The sequence below is a fragment of the Pungitius pungitius genome, chromosome 18 (genome assembly GCF_949316345.1).
Source record: "Pungitius pungitius chromosome 18, fPunPun2.1, whole genome shotgun sequence".
Lineage (NCBI taxonomy): Eukaryota > Metazoa > Chordata > Actinopteri > Perciformes > Gasterosteidae > Pungitius > Pungitius pungitius.
The window spans coordinates 9,158,164-9,180,168 of record NC_084917.1 but is presented as its reverse complement, the minus strand read 5'-3'; the positions used below and the strand labels follow the sequence as shown (position 1 = coordinate 9,180,168).

General features: G+C 41.9%; 1 protein-coding gene across 1 annotated transcript in view; it reads left to right on the top strand.

The window, feature by feature from the left end:
• si:dkey-112m2.1 (transmembrane protein 132C) overlaps positions 1-22,005 on the top strand; it is a 103,960-nt gene that overhangs the window by 36,002 nt on the left and 45,953 nt on the right. The window contains exon 4 of the mRNA XM_037485027.2: positions 20,760-20,903. Coding sequence (XP_037340924.2) covers positions 20,760-20,903 — 144 coding nt within the window. The remainder of the gene's footprint in view (positions 1-20,759; positions 20,904-22,005) is intronic.

Sequence of the window (22,005 nt, the reverse complement as noted above, 5' to 3'; positions counted from 1 at the left end):
ATTAATTATATATATTGCAATGGCTAAAATGATGGATGGGTTTTTCTTTGTAACTTTCCAAGTCCTTTCTGAGAAACATTACATATATATTATGGTGCTTAAAGCCTTCCCAGCTTCATCTTTGACAGGGGACTTTGTTTTGACTGGATAACATCGTAATTATACCCCTTCTGCGTGCTTTATGAAGATTGTTTTAATGTACTCACCTTCAAAATTGCCTGTCTGCGGAAAATTTGTATCTGAGGTGTTTCCACATAACAACAAGGTAGTTATTGATTCATTGAGCTTTGTCTCACACAAATTACCATTCAAAGTGACTCGTTGTTGTGGAATGCAAATGAGGGAGTAAGGAATATGCATTCAACGAGCTACTTCAACGCCAAAGATCTAAATCATGGCAGATGAAGCAGTTAGCAGCCTCAAAGTGGCGCTGTGACAGAGGGCCCTGGCAATTTGTCAACCCTGGGCGAGCAGGAAATCTGCCAAAAAGCCTCATTGCTTTTCCTCTTGCGCAAGTGATGATGAACTCCCATGAAGTATTAGCGCTTGCAGTGTGTGTTTATCACAGTTGTCAGCATGTGTGTAAATGGGAACTTTAAAGGCGGTATTTTTCTCGCAGTGGCATTTTGCACCAGTGTTGCACCCCGATCGTTCGGGAAGTTTGTCTTTTTTATGTTTCCCGTTGGGATGAGACTTTGAATTCAACCGAAATTACCTCATTAGCAACGGAAAGATTAAACCTCAAAGTGATGGAAAATCACAAGCTACTTTACAGCACTTGACTGCCAGCTTACTAGAGAGTATTTGAACACCCGGCTGCTGATGATTAATCTCGCCTCCACGTTGCTGCGCCTTGCTTTTATGCTACTGGGTTAAAACTGTGGTGCTCCTCAATTTCCTGATAATAGAAAAGAAGAAAAAAATGTTACCTAATAATACCCTTAAAGCACTTAATATTCCCGTGAAGGCGGTGTGAATGCACATTGTGATCACAGGCAGGGAGGGGGGGTGGATTGTGTGAATCTGTGTTCAAGACAGACGTTCTGACTTGTGTGTCTGAGTGTGTTTGCATACTGCCGCCCAGTTTACTTTGATTTACTGGTGTGGGTGTGTGTTTACAGACAGTTTACGTTACAAGTAGCTCTTGCGAGTTCCTCCTCGTGGCAAAGGCCTCGTTAACTATTAATGGTTCTCCGGAGTTACTGTTTCCTCCTCCCAGTTATCTTCTCTCCCCCCGGATCCATCTCCTCCTCTCTCCTCCAACATGGACAAAATAATACAGAGAATCTCTCCGGACAAACTTTGTTTGTTCTTCTGTGTGTTTTTTTTTAATACAAAGACTAACTAAACCTTCACTTTGATCTCAGCTACACACCTGTAAAGTTCTTAGGTTTTTCTATAGAGCTGCAAAGCCATCACGCTGACAAAATCTGTCTACGGAAAGACCGATATAGAAATTGAAATTGGACTCAAAAGTTCCTGCTAGACAGGATTTCTACTACTCGAATACTTTGGCTTCCGATAGATATACCAGTAGATGTCAGTCAGTTATCTCAGTGGGAAAATCCTGTGCAGAAAGGTGACAAGCGGTCTGGAGGCAAAGCAGTATTTTTTACTCGTGTGAAGCTAAACAAATTGTTTGGATCTAGTAAAGCATATTTAGTCTTTCAGTTAGTAACATATGTTTTTACACGCCCCTTTGTTAAGAAATCCAGTTGCTGCAAAAAATGGAGGGAAAACACTTCCATTTAAAGCTCCACTGACGAATCACTGGCCGTAAATTGTGAATGTTATGTAGCCCTCTGGCAGGACAAAGATTCATGCCAAAATATTCAGTAAATGTGTCATTTCAACTTGGAATCTTGGCATTATGCTTTTAGAAAAATTGATCTTTGGCATGTGTCATTTCTGCTGTGATTTTCACAAGCTTCCATCAACTGTAAAGAAACAAAATAATCTCTCATTTATCATAAACCTTCCAGCAGTGTACACAATTATGAAAATAGCTTCCCACCACACCGACCTACTATTTTTACGTTGCAATACAAAGTTCCTCACGCAACAAATTTAAAATACCATTCAAAATATGTCCTTTTCCATTATTTTCTATTTTGTTGTCTTATAGTGTAATTGATAGCATTACATCTAATCCAAACTAATAAGAAATTATTTTGTCTAATTGCAGGCTTTTAACCCTTGCCTCTGGAAAAACACATTCATAAATATTTATGAATACAATCACATGTGCCCATCCAGATACAAACATGCACACGTACATTGCATCGGACCTGCCCCGAGCCCAGTGTAAAGTCACGGTGTGTTCGTCATGCTAACAGCTCCCTGTGCAATCAGCAATTCCCTGCCTCATTAGCCACGAAGAGAGTGGTGTAACAGGTCGGAAAAGGGTTTTGCAGCTTCTCCTTATTCAACATGCAAATGAAAACACCATTTCCTCCTGAACAAATTAACAGGCTTTTCAAAAGATTAACTGCCCCAGCTGTATTGTAATTTTGACTAAACAATCCAACATATTCACAGATTTCCCCCCTGGGGGTTGGGGTTGCTTATGAATGCAAATGAGTGTCTAATATCTGAGAGTGCGAAGGTGCTTCATACTTTGTCAGAGTTGCAAGAGTGTGCTGTGGTTATTTTGAGATTTGCAGTGCTCAGGGGTATGAAGACAGAAGGGCTGTGCTTTCCAATGCTGTGCCGAGTCCAATCTTTAACAGAGTTCAGGACCACAGGCTGTGGGCTTCCGCTGTGTGTTGCCGGCCATTGTTTGGTGAAATATCAGCAGGAGAAAAGGTTGGAATAAAGACGTTCTCCTCAGTGTATTAGCCTTATCTCAACCTCACTCCTCTGTAAATTCGCTTTTTCTTAAAGGTCATGCGAGACAGGTATGTCTTTTCTATTTCGGTTCCTATCTGTACTTTTCCTTGTATTTTAACTGGCACTCTGTCTCGGTCTCTCTTCCCTCCCTCCTTGCTTTGTTGAATTGGTCCGCATCCATTTGTACTCTGGAAAACACAGACTTTGGTCAATCTACTCAGTAATAAGTAGTTAGTCACATATAAGGCCTAAAGAGATCGGTCACTATTTAGATATTGCGCTCTATTGTATCCACCACAAATCAATAATCAGTTGCCTGGAGCAAGTCATTGGACTCCTTGTATTTTCTAACATAATGATTTACGATGATCGCTTTTCTTCACTTGAAACTGATGAATTTATTGGACACTGGAACCCGACAATGTATTACGATCCCACTTCCATGCTGCCTGTCTTCAAATTATTCTGCTCTACCCCTCTGACTTTGGGAATGGCTACATGTGCCCAAGGGAATTGTGTGATCCCACAGGTTGAAAAGGGGCTGCAAGAAAGCGACTTACCATTCCGACTGACACATGCCTTTGAGACTATTACTATCGACAGGGTGAGAGGTCGCTTTGGGTTTTCTCTCTGGTTGCTTTGAACTTGTGAAAGTCTTGCAGGCCCCTTTATAAGGGCAGCCGAGGGATTGAAGGGAGCTGGAACTGGGTACACCCAAGAGAGCTGTGCCCCATATCTGGGCCAGTGATAGGATTACAGTAAGTAAGTATTGAAAACGTGTGATATGTACTTTAGGGAAGTCTATCTGTTCCTCTTATGCGTTTCAATGTGAGTAAAGATACTACCGTTTGATGTAAAAATAACAGATTATTTTGGAATGATTTGATGAAAATATGTCTATGAGAAGAGCATATTCTCGAAAATATTGTCGGTATTGATTCAAAAAGAAGCCCAACCACAAATGCCGAATGGTTGTTTCCAGGAGACGACCATTAGCAGATGGGAACACAATTGTATCAAACTTGTTTGTGTGAACGTACGATTGTACATTTGTACTATTGTTTGTAGAAAACAAACCTAATTTGACCTGAACACCATTGCATCCATTTTGTTCTGAATGCACTGTGCAGCTTACACGATTGCACATCAAAGTTAACATCTAAAAACCTTGGGTGGAGGTTGAGAATTCTCTTCACAATGTTGTTGAAGCCCAAATGAAAAGCGCTCGCCAAGATGAAACCGAAATCTACTGGGACTCCCAACGAGAGGAGACTGTCGTGAGGGATGTTTTTATTTTTTGTATTTGCTGTGGCAAATCCAACTTATCCAACTGTTGTTAACATCTCCAGGCTACCCTTTGACTCCAACTTCCGCATCACTGTGAACTCCAACTTCTGCAATCTGAGTTGAAGATGATACATGTGGGGCCGGAGGGCTTGATAAACAGGGTGGGATTAGGTAGTGAAGCCGTCCTGGCAGAATAAGCTGCGCTGGTGTGTTGGTCGCTCTCTCTCTCTCTCTCTCTCTCTCACAGTCACAAGCTTGGCCTTCTAATCACTTGTTTATCCTGCATGTTTCTCATAAGGATTTTCTTTGATTAGTTGGAGCCCACAGACTTGACAGCTACAACACAAACTCCAAGGCATGCAAATTTTAATGTGGACTTGAGGCAAAGAAATGACGAATGTGCGGTTGTCATGTATCAGGAGCCCGGTTAAGAAACTGCCACCATGAGGAATAAAATGTTGTTTTACTTACTGAAGCTAAGTACTGTAAGACATTGCACCACCCCCAGAATGGTTATATATGCACAAATATACAAGATAAATAATAAAAGAAGGTTTAGAGAACAAGCGTAAAACACTAACCTCTTTGGCAGCCGCCAAACAGTTGCCTCTTTGCGCCATCTAGCACACGCCCTGACCGTCATTAGCTCCTAACAGGGCCGTGACTCCGACCATAGACACGTGTCAGTCACCTGTCAGAAGCCTGACTGACACGTGTTTGTGCGATATGTGTCATATTTCACAGAGGGGAGCTCCTTGATGACTTTGGTCAAAAGGCAAGCGGCGTGCACAGAAACTGTAGCGATTCTACTGGAATCAATGCCTCGCTTTAGCTGAAAAAATGAGAGGTGTCTGTGTTTGTGCAGTTGGCCTGGTGTTATCTGTGCGAGCAGACTAATTCTTTTTAAAGTGATTTTTCTGCTTTCTCCCTCCTGGCACTCAAAATAGTTGGCCACTGTAATTACTGAAATGAATGTCCTTAAAAAAAAAGACCATAATACAACAACTAATCATACAAAAGGTGGGATAACTATAGCTGTAAAAACAAATGGGACCAGTGGCGTGAGGTGCCCCCCACACCAAGCCTCTACCTCAACCTTCATTTTTTACCAAAGTAAAGTAAAAAAGTAAAAAAATGCAGTGTGGTTAATTGTATCTGTATTTTCTGCAGCCAAATCAGATTGTGAGAACGCAGATGCAGTTCATGCTTTGCTCACAAGAGCAATGAATCTGGCCAAAGCAGTTAAAAGTGTTTTTGATGCCTGAAGGAAACTGGTTTCGGCGGCCGTCTCATTGCTGCTTTATTACAAGTAGTTTTTGGGCTTTGCAAATGTTAGTTAATGTATTTTCAAATATACCTCCTGCACCTCCAAATACATTGCTATTTTATTTGTTTTTCTGAAATTCCCAGAAAAGGGGGCCTTTCCTTCCTAGACACAAGGTGAAATACAGACTTTGAAGCCCGGAGAGACCAACAGAAACAAGTTGACAAGCATACAGAGTCTGGGATTCTGGGGAAAATCATTAGACTGATTTATATTGAGCGTGCAGCTTGGAGCAGTGCCTTTGGCTGAGCTTTAAGCTGTGTGCCGTTGGTCAGTGGGGCTGTGGCTGGTTGGGAGGTCAGCCATTGATCTGCAGATATAAGCTGGTACTTTGGGCCCAAGCCTTCCTCATCCCGTGGCACTATCACCACTGCGGGTGGATAACCCCTTGATCAGCTCAGGGGTTTGTGTGTGTGTGTGTGTCAGTGTACACTGATTAGCAGAAAGATGCAAGTGACTGTGTGTCCTCATACGTCTACAGATCTTGTTCTGGTTGAGTGTTTGATGCCTGAGATCTGTAAGATTCCTTTTTTTATGCCGCTGGACTGAAATATTAAAATCAGTTGCCATCAGGATTTTGCATCTGTGGTAATCTGGTTACTCAGTGTTTGATTTTTTTTGTTAGTTTAGAGAGAGTAACATTAAATAACACCTAAAATTACACTATGACAAAATGAGAATAAACAGAGGATCATGGTCGAATAACATCAGAGATGCAAAGTTGAGAGTTTACTATATCATAGATCAGAGGTCCCCAACTGGCCTCATGTTGGAATATATTTGGGGGGGGTGCCGCTGTGGTCATTTTTCAAAAGTAAATATTTAGAAGTGAAATAGAAAACATTTTTGTAATCATGTGGTTCCGCGGCCCGATATCTACTTAATGATATAGCTACCACTTTAAATTGAAGGAATAACAATTAGCATCAATCAATCATTTTGTACAATCCTCATTAAAACTCCTTCCACTATTATGATAGTCTGGATATTTAAACTTCGGCTAAATTATTGACGGTTCAATGGAATTTTTCTCTTTTCATAAGCAAAAAGGTTAGCGATCTTGGTCATGGTAAATGTCCTTTGGTGCAGTATATAAACAAAGTTTATCTCATGCTCGCTCATGTGCATTTTACGGCACATGGACTAGCTCATTAAAACATGCTCCATGATTTACCCCCCCCCCCCCCCCCCCCCACACACACACACACTCTAATTAACTTAGAATAGGCAGTGCCACTGCAATAATTGATTCGTTTTCAAAATGTGTGTCCTAATCACTGTAGGTAAGAATCATCCTCCGATAAGGGTAAACGCTGATGTTAAAACCAGGGAAGACCGGAGGCTAATTTCCACTATAGTGTAGAGTATGATTTCTATTAGAGGCTGAACTACTCATTAAAAAGACCAACAAGGTGATGCAACTCTCCAACGTGTAAGACAATAAAACAAAAAGAAAAAAATCTTTGATACAAATAAGTTGGGAACCAATTTAACAAATGAGTTTTTGTGGAATTGCTCTGGTTTCCTGTATATTTGCAGTAATCAATGCTTTTTATCCCAGTTATACAATAAATGTATTTTAGATCTTATTTGCTGTTGATTAACATAACATATAAACAGACTACATTTATACAGTTGTATAACAATATATTCTCTATCATCATCTCACATTATATTAGATTTTGAATTGGTAAATATGTATTTTAATGGATAGAGACATTGAACATATTATACTAAAGATGAACAAGTACAGGATGTAAATAGAAAACTATTTGACTACTAATCTTCATTCATGCAGATGGTACTTAAGTCCTCCCCAAAGAAAATACACTGAGTGTCTTTAATGAATGGATGACAACAACTTTATGTCTCCTCATTTTCAAGTCTAATAAAAAAGAAAACGTGTCCTTGAGTGCGTTTCCGAGTCTTTAAGCCTCCACTGCCATTGGTGTTCAGAAGTACATTATCTGTCTGCTCTTCTTTGGTTGAACCACTTAAATAAGAGGTTTAAAAAGTCCTGGATGACCGGATGACTCTCAGGTTGACCATGTTCTGGCCCTCAATACTGGTGACTTCAGAGGATCTGGCATTTTCACTTCTCAGGTCTGCTCTTTTTCTGGCCCCCGAGGCCTCCCTTTTATATCGTCACAAATTAAACTCAACCGTTTCAACTCATTATTTTCCTGGTACCTTGCAGATGATCTTAAAATGTCTTTGATGAATGAGTAAAGGGTTAGGGTTAGAGCTCGGCGGAAGTGGCAGATGAGATTGACTGGATGTTAGTGAACGCACCTTGACCCCGAGTCAGGAGACACGTGGTGGCCACTCCCTGCTTCGAGGAGACGGCGAGTGAAATGAGCAACAGGAAGCAGAACTGCGCCCTCGCATTCAATGTGCTTTCTTTTCTTCTGCTGGATGACTGATGAAAGACTTTTTTTTAGCATGGCCGTTTTAAACATTGACAGCAATGTATTGACTGCTCAGTGCTTTGCTAAGTGCTACTTAACAGACTCAAGGGCACATTTCAATGCGTATAAGAGAAAACACTACTCAAAATATGACGATATCTTTATGTTAAATTAGGTGTTCTTTCTTGATATCGTTAAACATGAACTGCAATATGAACTCTTTTGCTTTAACGCGCCCAAACAGAGTTTTTTTTTTACAGTCGTTGGAATAATTTGTGATAATCTGATGCAAAAATACCTTACGGTGGTGTTTAACTTCTCCGAGTTAATCTGTGCTTTTTAGTTGTTCTTCATCTCACTTTAACACTTACATTTGGTTTCGTTGTTCGGAACCAAAGAAAAACAAAACGTGGTGTATATGTTTGGGCCATTTCGTGTTCACCCTTAAACCCTGCCCCCCCCAGTGCGACACGGAACCAGGGGGGGAGGGGGGGGGGGTGAGTGCATGTACTTCAGTAATGGGAAAAGGCGAACTCACATCACAGCCCTCGTTTTAGTACGTGCGTTTGTGTAGCCGCGGTTGTTACAGCTGTAAAGCACATTCTGAGGGTTCAGACTCCCTGAACAGATCACAACCAAACAGGAAAACCCAGCAGTTTGTTGACCGTGACAAGCCTCCATAACTCCGGGTGTTGCATTATTCATGCACTACGATACTTGATTCAGGTGCTACTTCAGAGGCTTTTGTCAAGCGGAGGTATTGGAGATGTTCGTTCGACAACTCGCACACCTGCTGGAGTGTAACCGCCGTTGCACATTGCGTGACGCAAATGTCTCTGAAAAGACGCAGCCATCATACTTGACCCATGGCTTTAAAGTTTGTGTTCGCATCAAGGTGGCTGAGGCCTGAAAGGGCACTTGTCCTAGTCCACTCTTTTCACCGCTCGCCCCCCCTCTAGCACGCAGTGTTCGGCTGTGGTTCAGGAGGAACAGACCCGGCGTTGTCGCTCCGCGAGGCTCAATGCCGACAAGATGTGTTTAGGCCCAAGGGAGTCGTGAAAGACACACACACACACACACACACACACAGACACACAAACAGAGGCAGCAGCCCGAGGGAGTCCTCTATGAAGGGATCAGTGTAAACATCCTGTGGCAGTCGAGGTGTTGGTGGCCTTGTGAAGTGGAAGCAGCGCTCCGGGCATGGAGCTGGCTGATAAGCACTACCACCGCAGAGGGGAGAAGTGAGTTGGTCATCCCTGTTAAGAGACCAGCAGCCCTCCACTCCCCCGGTGCCGTATTACTGCAGGAGCACACCGGGGAGAAGCTTACTCCTGCAGGGAAAGTGAAAAGAGCCCTTTTTATGCCTGTACGCATTCAAGTTATCACGCTGTATCACAGAGTAGTACGAAGCGCCCTGAAGGTCAGGGGTTTGTGGGGCAGATCAAATGAGCTTATCTCCAGCAGAAAACAAAAAAACAAAAGCCTTGGTCATTTGGTTGATCCTGTAGCACACTTGGACAAACGTGACATCCAGGCGTGCGTTGATTTAGAAAAATCTTTTATTCCTCAGCGAACTGGGGGAGAAATTAACCAAGCTACAGGTGCACTGGTTTTCTCTTCTTCCTTCTTCTTGTCCCTCCTTCCAAACTCTGTGGACCCCACAATCCCTCAAGAAGCCGTATTTCTACATTATATTTACAATTGGCTTCTTGTGGTGGGGCAAACAATGACAACTGACCCACTGGCCAAAGTAGCAGGATGACAAAAAACAAATGTCTTATGTTTTACCAAATCTCTCTTTGACACATTTCTTTCTCCTACCACAAGTCCAAATTTTCTTTTCTTTCATGGTGGTCTTCACAATAGTGAAAATAACACCGTAAATAAAGGAGACAGCATCCCACTAAAGTCCCTTCTCAGACTTCAACTATTGGACACGGAAATTCTTGGGCAGTCTCTTACTCTGAAGCCACTTGAATGCCTGAGTCTCTATCATTAATCCACAAGTTGAAGTTTGACAAGTCCAAACAACAGTTGTTTGCTGCAATAGAACTGCACTAAATTGTTAAATACAGTCCCTTTATCACGGGACAGCAGGCCACACAGTCCTGATCCGCAACCAGAGACAATGGAGAAAGCGGTTGTTTGCTTAGTCACACATTGCAAGAAGAAGATTTTCTATGCTTGTAAGAACAGACGTGACGACAGCAACAAGTAATAGTCATGCTGTGAACAAATAATTGTTCTCTGCGACTGATATGAAATGCTACAATTTTGAATAAAGCTGCACAAAAGGTGAGTGACTATGTTTTGATAAAATGAAAAAGGAAATGTTATCTCTCTATACAAGCTGATAGTGTGTGTGAGTGTGTGTGTGTGTGTGTGTGTGTGAGAGAGACGGTCAGTCTGCACATCAGCCCTTAGTTCCACACTGCCCTCTCCTTTGGTGACTCTCCAGCGATGTGCAAAATAAGCCTCTCTGAACGGCACCCTGGGACCAGTGCATGATGAAACCATTCCAAGGATAAAGTTGTCTTGCGAGGTTGTTCAAACAGATCTTATTGAGTTCGCTTTATCTCAGTTTACCATCCGTGATACGTTGGGGTCAGATTTAGACAGTTGTTTCTCTGTTCAGTTGATTTAAACAATTACATTGCCATCCGAAGCTTTCTACACGCTGATAGTCCACAGGATGTGACAAGGAAGTCCAAAAGATTACTGGTGAACGTTTCCTTTTCATGCAGGTAAGATTTTTACCCAAAACCAATCCTTCAAATACCCCCCCCTCCCGTTTCCACAGTGCTTTGTAAAATCCTATTGTAATGAAAGAAAAGCACAGCACCAGCTGAGATTATCAGTTATGTTTCTATCCAAGCCTACACCAAAGTCAATTAATCTAGCCCTAAACCAACTCTATATTTCCATTGGTTACCTCTTTTTTTCTCTGCCATCCTATCCTTTGCTTTCTTTCACACACTTCAAACACTGCCAGATGACTGTGTAGTGTTTTTCCCCCGGTCTGGATGTAGCGGAGCCTGTTGCTCCACATAATGAAGTGCAAATGGGGCTAATTTACTGGTCGACAAGCCTGCGATGGCAGCTCTGGGTTTTCCATGAACTCTCAGGATTGTGCACACATTTCAGAGCGTGTGCTTTATTTTGTCTCCCTTCAGGATGGCTGACATTGTAGCCGAACATAAAGGACACAGGAGACTGTGGAAGAAACCCAGATCGAGTTATTTTCTATTTCTAGCGTTTGGGCTTTTCTCAGTAAGAGAGCAGACATTTTTGGGCATCGTCGTGACAGTTTTTCGACGGACCTTGTCTGAACCGTTGGGTGGCGGTGACGGCTGACATCTTCCTCGTCACATTGCCAAAACCCCCCGTGGCTCCACACAAACGTCCCAACACTGACAAACAACAACAACGGTAATGTGTCAACCCGCCGCCACGGCCCACTCGGCTCACTCCACGCCAGCAGGAAGCATTTATTCAATTACATGGGGGAGTATTGATCGCCCCAGGCCCGCATGATGTACTGTAACATTTGACCCCGGCACCGTGACTGCCTGCATCACCTGCCCACACATCTGCTCGCTCAATCCAACAGTCATTCAGCCAATAAATCAGGTGCAGATGAAGCCTGGGAGAGGAGCGGAGCGTAGCACCGTCTGAGACGCCGTGGCCCCCGGCGCCATTAACGCGGCACACTTCATCAGTGCGAGCTGGCTTTGGTGTCCCCCGTGTGTCCCATCTTTCAAAACCTCCACAACAGTGTATTCATTCAATTTATGATCTAATTAGAGGGCATAATGAATAGTCAACCATTTGAAACGATTGTGATTAAAATGTTTTAGTGATTGCCAAAGATTAATTGTTTCAGTAATGCTTTCGGATTGATGCAATTTGCATGCATATGGCAATTAGGAAGCCGCTTTCTGACTGTGCCGTATTTCTTTAGTCTCTGAAGTCATTTCCGACCGAAACTTTTAGCGAAAAATATCCAAACTTGAAACGGAATTTTATCTCATGAGTGAATTCTAGTGAATAAATTTAGTTTTAATTGTTAAAACACAGCAACAAAGATTTGAACTGGACTGGAAAGTTGGAGTTAACCAGTTGTCCAGATTAATTTTGATAATTTTGTACATTGTGCTACTTTGCATGCAACACAACATAAACTCCATTATACGGTATATAAATCAGTCACCTTTTATAGAGTTTTAGTTAGTTTACAACCATTATTGTAATGATGATTATTGCAAAACGTTGTTCAGGCTTAATTCATGCATTCAATAATTAATGATGGTTATTGTTTTATCTATTTTTTTAAGCAGTACAAGTGAATATGTGTTGGATCGCTATAATCTTGCAGTACAACATGAAACGATCTGACTGCATTGTCAGAACTGTTTTATGGATTTACAATTACACAGTTCAGCAGCTTTAATTGTTTCTTGCTCTTGTATGTGTATAAAAAACACAAACTAAAGAGGAGTCTTCAAGGAAAATCTTGCCTCACCTCCTCGCCTGTTGGACGGAGAATTGGATAAAGTCTCAAGATGTCACATTTCACACGTTATTTCAAACGTTATTTCATACTTACATACTGATTTTAACTTATTTGAGGCTCTTTCATTATTGAACAAAGTTATTTTAAATAAGGACTAGTTTTTTTTATCAAAATTGCTTCAATGACAAAATGTAATAATTTAGGAATAATATAATAATAATATTGTCTGTTGTAATGTGTTTTCTTTTCTCAATCTTTAATCCTCTATGTTATAAATGAATACATTCTAATACGAAAGTCTGAACACACGTGTCCCGTCCTTTACGCCTCAATGCTTTCACTGGTTATCCCATTTTTAACGTCACATTACAATGACCCATCGGTAATTCCCCTGGGCTAAGTCAGCATCTAATGCTGATTTACGGAAACGGATCATAAAAGGCTCAAAATATCTGCCTGAGCCCTCAAACACTCAGCGATTTGACAATGGGACAGAACTAAACCCTCATGGAGTTAGCGGGGCACGGAAGGGTGGGGATTGGGCCACAAAGGGTGTAAAACAAATGTAAGGGGAGGAAGTGAAGTTAATCCAGGGAAACGAGATGCAGGAAATTACAAAATAAAATAAGGAAAAACCGACACGGCGTCGAGTTCCTTAGACCTCGAGCTACATCGTATGTGTAAAGAACTACTTTAATGCCAGACAAGCGCATTTCGGCTCGTGTCCCTCATCAGGGTCATCAGGGGGAATACCCAGTGTTAATCTGTGTAACCCTTTCTGCAGCTGATGTACCAATTTGCCATAATCTGTCTCACTACATCCTCAGATTATACTGCTTGGCCCCTCTTCTGCAGCCATCCAAATATTGGATGAGTCCTGGATCATCCATCCGGGCCAAACAAATCCTATGCAAAGTCTAATTTTTATCCCCTGCATGCAACCTTATGTCAAATAGGTTTTGCTGGGCCCATAGCCGGTATGTGTTTGGCCTATCCCCCGTTTAACTGGCACGGCTTCCATTCAAACGGCAGCCACAGGGATCAAGTCTCTGTCTGCTAAAACATGACCTCATTTCTTCAGCTAATCTACAGCAGCAGTAGTTGTAGTGAGTTCCTGAAATCCAGCATTAAAGCAAATAAAACATTGGACTTTTTTTTTTTGTACACTGCTTGGCGTCGATCCCGGTAATTATAAAAAGAAGAAATTGTGTTAATCTAAAATCCTGTACTGCACTGCAAATCCAGTGAGTCAAATATGTGTTGAAATGTGCTACACGTAGGGTGACAGATTGGTGATGTTCTTGAACTTCACATTGAGTCTCGAGTCGTGACGAGAGGCGGGCTGTGATTTACTGAAGGGGCCCGGCCCGTGGCCATAGTGGGTGTTGCGCAGTGACACCCCTCAGTGTCACCCCCTGTCGGTCGGCTTTGTGTACAGTCGCTGCGCACGCGCAGAGCTCTTTGATATTTCAGTTAATACTCACCCACAACCGGCCTGTTTCTTTAATTGGAGTGGTATCATTTGTTGAAATCTTCTTTGTTTTTTCCATCCACTTTTGTAAATAGGCTTGAATATCACGTGACATAAGGAGATAACAAAAGCTCGGGACAGAATAGAAAATACAAAGTCATTGACTGCTCAGAGCTATTGGCTTTGGTAGATGTCATTCTTTCTGAGGCACAGTTTCCTCCCCTTTCTCTCAGCTTCCTGTTCTTTCAGTCATTAAGTAAATAAAGCCTTAATTACATTTTGCACCCGCTCTATGATAACTTGCCCCAAACCAGCAGCCATGCATCATGCAGAACTGGGCTCCACATAATGCTGTCTAATTATCATCATAATATTATTATTATTATAGCACTCTTGAGGCGTTTGCTTACAAAATGATGTTTTAAGGATGCCATTAGCATCAGCTGTATAATAGTTTGTTCAATAAAATGTGGTTGAGGCAGGAATCATTTGTTCTTTTTTTTTATGTTGAAAGCCTTCACATAGCAGAACACAAATGAAGGACAAATTAATTATACAGCTTGTATAAGAACATTTGTGTTATGCATGTTGTTTACTGTTCTGCTCTCATTCTAACAAGGTGAGTTAAATCATTGTGACACTAGATTATGCTGATGCCTCAAAACCGCAGTAGTTTCCCTTTTTTTATTGACAGCAAAATAATGATTTCCTTAGAGATGTATTTAAGACGTACTGTATGAAACCTTGCCCTGTTTTTTAAATGGAATATTCCCTTCCTCAGAATCTCAGGGGCTTCTCTGAATTCAACTCAAATCCATTTCTTAGTGCTGCTGCCCATGTGATTGCTCTTGATCTGTCATTGATTCGTTCATGTCATGATGCTATGGCCAGCTCGCATTTTGAACCTCCTCTCATTTGAAGTTCTCTGCTCTCCACTGAGTTACTCCTTCTTCTTTCTTAAAGGCAGGAGTTTGTTCCCAGACCTCAGGTCCAAACTACATATGTCAGCCATCTGTTTGCTATTCCCTTTAATTAAAAAAATACTGCCAAAAAGATGTTAGACGAGGCGTCGCCATGCCTGGCGTTTTTTTCTCTCCAGGCATTCAGATGTGGATGAAAAGAGGATTTGGCTGACGGCAATCAACTCCTCTACCCTGCTGTCCTCTTGGAGTAAAAAGCAAAGTTTGTGCTTTTCTTGGACAGTACCGAGGGCTCCCTGCATAACTACCTGATTGTAAACATGTCTATTGAGCATATCCTCAATTAAGGGGCACTCAATATAATCAACTGGGGATTGAAATGACTTAGAGGCACTTCAAGTAGTACTCCCCTTGATCATCTTTGTCCCTTGACAGAGGGGTAGCTTTTTACCGTTCACAGCTTCAAAACCCTACCCAGCCTTCAGGTTTGGATAGCACCGATATTGATTTACAAATAATGGCGAGATGATAGGCGGCCAATGGCAGTAGGAAGGGAAATTGAGTAGGAAGGAAACATTTCTGAAGGGTAAAGTGAAGGGGCAGATAGCTCATGCAAGGCAACAGCACTTTGCCAACAACATCTAAAGGAAATTAAGGGGTTTGGATGAAGGTGGGGTAATGACCGCCTGCATGATATGATGCTCCCACAATTCTCCTTTTTCCAAGTAAAAAGGAAAAAGATGTTTTAAACTCACAAGTTGAGAAAAGTACCAAAGAATGTTTAGATCGTTTAGAGGCGATTAAGTCTTTTCCATGGTTATCATGCTTGATTGTTGTATTGGCTCGTCTGTCAACTGCCTTTTCATGTTCTTCTGAAGATTCGATATTCATAGATTTATGTATTGATTACGTTTCAAGCATGTATAGTAATAAGGACAAAAAGGGCAACCAGGAGGAAATGGGCACTGTAGGAGTAATACTAAAGCTTTAGGGACACTAAATGAGTAATAGAGCGCACAGCCAGGCTAGCTGCTCCGTTAGTAAAGCTTGTTGTTAGGGAAATCAAAAGTGTTAAAGTCAGAAGTAACTGCTTGAGTAAAAAAAAACATGAAAGTCTCCACCAATTTCTGTCCAATGTCCTCAAACAGCTACAGAAGTCAACCTGCGGATGGTGCTAGAGGAATAGTCAGGGCGTCACCACAGTTGGTCGACTTTATCCTCCAAGGACCATGAATTTCAGCACAAAATATAATCATTAAGAACCCAGTTGGAGCAACTGACTGACCCTTTACGCTTGTTCAGTGGTGGCTGGTGGAAAATGTTCTAGTTAGGGCAATCAAATCAATTTCAGCAAACATCCCATGTTTATTTAATGCAAAACAATGAAGGTATCAAAAACCCTTTTGCAGTTATGTATTTAATATTTATTCCAAAAAAAAAAAAAAACTGACCATCTTATCTTTATCACTCATGCAATTTGGAATGATATAATATATTTGTATGTATCAAATAATAATAACCAGGCTTGACAAGAACAAACAAGCCTGGGGCAAAACCAATGTTGGCCCAGGCAGAGTCTATTTAGAGATGCTGATTGGCTAAATTGTATGTTAAGACATTTTTTTTATTTAATCAGCAATTCTGAAGACTGCTTCTTAGACCTGCCTTCCACAGAAAATCTTGAGCTTGCCCCAAGCGCAGATAAAACTGGCAGGGAAAAGCATATATTTTGCGTGATATCATATTTTACAATAATTACTGGGTGCATTAAATATTTCAAAAAGACAAATAGAGATTTATAACTTATAATGCAATTTCTTTCCGCCACTGCCCTTGTTGCTTTGGTGGTTTTATTTTTTTACACAATAAAGTCTTAATTACAGGTGTAAAAAAACTGAAGCAGATTTTAGATTTCTACCCACTCGCGCTCACTTGAACACTAATTAAGACGTTTAGATCTTTGGAATTACCCAACAAAGCTTTACGGACTGAAATAAGATATTTAACTAAAATGCCTTAAAGTGGCCAACGAACAATGGGCAGGATCTATGTTTTCCGATTCCAAATGATGGGGTGTAGAGAGTGAATGGGAGAAAGACTGAGGGGAGCGTGTTCCAGAGACAACAGATAGAGACAGACAGAGGGAGATGGGATAAGAGACATGGTGAGAGTGAGACAAAAGGGCGACACGGAGAGCGCCGCAGCAGAGGAGCTTCGTCTGGCGAGCCCTCCTTATCAGATTGTGTTCATCTTGTCCTCGGTTTGCAGCGTTGCCACGCGCCACCACTTTTAACTAGCTCTGATAATGGGAAGAACAGCATCAAACTCATTAATTGAATTAGCTCCCTTTTTTTTATCTCTGCATCTGACTGTGTCCGCTCACCCTTAAAAACACTCAACCGACAGCTATTACTCAGCTAATTGACTCGGAGCATCTCCCCCGTTTCAAATGACTAATTTATTGAACGAGCTCCCATCTCGGTTCACCTGTCATTGGCTACTATCTAATTTAATTTTACCCAGAGGTGATGGAGATCATTTGGTTTCTTAGCGAGCGAATGAGTGGGAGGAAAGATGCATAGAAAATGCTGAGGTTCAAAGCAGTGTGCTTATTTCATACCTGTTTCTAGCTGCAGGTGTTTGATCATTTAAGGACACGGGCCAACTCAACTGGCTCAATGTCATTTTGTGTGCCTGCAGCAGATTTTAATCATCTAAACTGTTTTGAAATAAAATTGGAAAATGTGCCTGAACACAAGTTAGCGTGTGTTTCAGATTCACCATCTGACCAATTTGTCATTGGGTTTGGTTAATTATACCTCAGAACCTGGCCGCAGGTTGGAAACGAATGTGCTGGGACTCATCTGTATTACAGATTATAACTTTGCTCTAACTGGCTTCTCCTTTGCAGGCGCCTCTCTGTGATGTAGGGACCCAGGGTGGTGTCCTTTGTGGCTGAGCAGATATCAGAGCTATTGTTCTCTCTTTTCATTTGCCTCCACTAAAGCTTAGCTTTGTCCACCTACCCGCTCCCTGCCAATGTAAGAACACATAGGGTCTTTGTCTCATCAGACAAAGACCCTATGTGCTTGTGTATACTAACTTCATCAAGTTATCTGGGTTTTCTTTGTAGAAAATAATGATCTGTTTGGTGGGGGACATAACCTTTGAAATGGCTTCGTAAGGACAACATTGACATCAGTTTGTTATTCTTGGAAACACAAGACCAGAATAAATCAAAGAACTAAAACTAATAAGTTCTTACTCTAGACTACGGAGCATTAAGCCCTCACTGCACTGCGACTCCTCTCCTAAATCCTCTGTCCGTTTTCTACCAGAGTCCATTTATTTCAACACCTTTTTGAATGACAGCATGTAATCCCGTTCCTATTGTCGCCTGAAATTTGGTTTCAAGGAAAAGTACACTTCATTACCTTTGCCAAAAACATTAAGATTTTCATTTGTTTTCCTGTACAAGGAAAATAAGTGTGCACACATAAACACACACACCTGCGTAACTATATAGCAGAGCGCAGTTGTTGGTCGGTTGGACGTATTTAAACACATGGCTCACCCTAACAAGCACAACATCACCATAGTCTGCACACAGGCAGGAGTGATGGACAAATGAATATGTCAACGTTCTTTTCGAAGCTCTTATCTGCTCACAATAAGGTATATGGTCTGTTTTCATATGGGAAATGCAGTTATTTCTTCTATTGAGAGCATGCTACGTTTGTAAAAGATGCTCTGAATACCACCCTCAGAATTGTTTCTATTACATTTAATTCCCTGCTGTGTTAAGTGACATTAATGTGCATTACTATAGCATGCAGCACACGAGAGGCAGGCCCAAATGCAAGGTGTGGTGAGGCGTAGTTTGGGCGGGGGCATCAATCGCGGGACGCTGAAAACAATTCTGACAACTTCATCATAGCTGTAAGTACTGATCCCACTGATTAATGAGGCAGCTTCATGTGCTGATGCATGTGAAAGGGAACTCCTTTCGAATAGCTTTCCTTTAGTGCTTCCTCCCCCATCAGCCATGCCACTTGGTAATTTAGACTACTTACTTGTTGGCTAGAGAACTCTACATTTTCAGGTTTCTCTGTAATGTGTGTGAGAAGAATAGAGTGAGAAAGATGAAGGAAGGAAGGAAAGAAAGATGGAAAGAAAGACAGAGAAAGAGTTATTCATTTAGACGACAGAGTATTGGGAACATGGCCATATTGTAGTTAAGAAGGGCTTCATTATTTATCAACTATATTAATCAACCCATCTATGAACACATTTTATTGGTCTCCATGCCAAATACAGTTATTGGAATTCAGTAGAAGCCATAAATATTCCTACAAGCTTGTGTATGCATTTGTTAATTAGTATGGACTATTCTTTCGCATAAAATATGTGAAACCATTAAATGACAATCTAATTTAAGCAACGATGCAAAACCACGGATCCCAAAGCAACCCTCCCGCCCTCCTGCCCCCTCTAATTGGGATTCCATATTTCATTAATACGACACCGTACGACTCAAGTTCATATTATTTGATTACCCACTGGCCCGGACAGTCCACTGTCAGTTCGTCAATGTGTAGTAATTACCGAGGCCGTGGCGAGGACTGGAAAACAGGGGGGCAGGCACCAATCAGCCGTCTCCTCGTGGTTATCGTCTGTGTGTTGCACGCCGGCCGACTTCATCTCCGCACGCCAGAAGCGGCGGGCAGCACGAGGCCAGTTATCACCGCCTCAGCCGGTGTGGATAGGATCAAAGAAGACTGGGGGGGGGGGGGGGGGGGAGACACTGGAGGTGTAATGACTGCTCTCTTCGAAGGCCCGCAGCTTGGTGCGTCACGTCATTATCCAAACGCTAATGGGTTATTTTTTTCTCTTCGTCTTTTACAGTTTTTTGCAGTTCTAGAACGAGGACAGTCTCCAATTAGATTCATGCCGGGATGAATTACCCTTCATGTTTCACTGAATGGAAATGCTTGTTTTTTTTCCCCCTCACCTTTCTTTGTGCTATTGGTGTTTTACTTCAGATCCACGTGCAATAATTTCCCAGCACAAAATACACATGTTCTGCGGCGTTTGTGGCAGTGGTTCAGACAAGAGCAATTTGTAATGTTGGGGAAGAAGGCACCGTAAGCTGCTCACACACTTCCTTGCAATTCCATGTGACAGAGGAGGAGGAGGAAGAAAGTAACAGCGTGTCAGTACTCTGGAAGAGGGGGAGGTTATGGTCCTTCTCCGCCTGTATAGCCTCCCACAGACTGCGACCGGGACTAATGGAAGTGATAGAGGGACAAAGGGGCGGGGCAGAGGTGGCCTGACGGCTGCAGAGATCGGAGTCCCCAGGTGTGAGTGTGTGTCTGTGGCCCAGTTTGCTGCCTGTATTTATTGCTCCATTAAGTTGTGGAGAGTCCTGAAAATGTACTCTTGTGGTGTCTCAAAACATCTTCACAGGGGATTATCTTGAACTCGCCCAACTTATTCGATTATTTCAGGTTTCATCATTGCTAATAAAACAATTTGACTTGATTCACCTGCCTGAAGAGGTATCCTAAATATTCCTATTTCTCATTTTAAGTTATTATTCAAAGTGGATGTGGGATAGAATAGAATCTAAAGTTCCCTTTGTCAACAAAATATTGTTATATTTTTCTAGCATGCATCTCGCAACAAAATAAATAAAAAGTTTAGTGCTTTTATGTTAGGAAAAGCATTTCTATCAGTCCGTTGCCATCGTCCCAAAAAATATTTATTTCCAGTGGATAATTTGACGTCTTATGTGTGCTAGAGAGAGCATGCGTGTTTGAAGATTGTTTTCAGACCTCGAAAAACTTAAAGCCTTTGACGTGTTTGTTTGTGTTGAGAGAGAAAGAGAATAAAAGAGGCCGGGAAGTTTATGAACCGCTGAAACTGAATTTGCGAGCCTTTATGGTGACAGTCCCAGTATCTAATGTTACTTCCTTTAACCTGCGCATGTGTGTGTGTGTTTCAGGGTCAAGCTGAAGGACGGGGTGGCGTTTCTGGGAGCGAGAGCCAGTAACCCTGTTGTGTGGACGGTGAGTCAGGATGTCAGAAGTGAAGGTCACAGGGTCGTGACCCTCCACTGTCGGAGGAAGGAGAACAGCTTCAGCCAAAGGTACTTCCGCCTCTATTCTTCTCACAATCCATCGGCGTGTGGATGAAATATGAGGCGGACACCCGATGAACAACCAGAAAGCAGCGGCGCACTTGTTCATTTCTCTGACAGGTGTCCGTAGAGAGTGATTGCAAAGAGTGAGCATGAAAGAGGACATGACTCAGCATCTGAAGCAGTCAATCCTTGGCACTGCCAGCCACAAAAACCCCTCAGGCAGTCCCAAGTGAATACACAAAAATGCTTTGTTTAAGGAACAGCGTGTTTCCCACTTGCCTGCACTTAAGCAGCAGGGTGTGAGATTTTGATGGATCTGTTGTAATATAATCTATTTTTTTATTATCGCTTTGAAGTTTGAATAAGGATTGCAATGTTTCAGTGGCCCAGAGTGGACAGAGGAAACAGTCCGTGTGAAGCCCGATTATCATCTAGTTTATGGGCCACACTAATTTGACAAGTTGATCGCCTAAATTTAAAGCTTAACATTACAATGCATGGGAAAATATTTGCAATTTGTGATGTGTGTGTGTGTGATTGCTGACATTAGGCCGTTAAAACTATATTGTTGAGCGTGCAAGTGCGTACTATTATTTGACATTCAACTTGACAGCTAAGTGGTTTTATGTAAAGACAAAGTAGGTGCACACAGGAAGTGACACACCCAGGCTGGGCTGTTATTTCCCTCCGAGTGCCAAGGTGACGACAGTGATAAATGACAAGTCATCTATCATTTGATGCATCCCTCTCACAGACGTGCTGAGGAGCTGAGGCATTGAATTATACAGTACTGCTCAAATCAAGGTCATGCATGTTGAAGCTGGTATTGTGTCCTGTATTGAAATGAAAAAGCAACACCGGCTCTGACCTTAGGTTTCTTTAGCTTACATAAAATGCAATTACTGCGCCACACCAGTGAATTAAAGCATTGCTCAGTCTTTGCAAAATGTGAAGAAAATCAGAACACAGAACTTTGATTTAGAAAATCTCTTTGAAGAGATTAAATGGTTACAGAAAGAGCAGTAGCACTTTCTATTTTACTGAAATATTAAAAACACTCACACGAAGGAAACAATCAAAGGGTGATGGGGAGATTGAGAAGCGACTC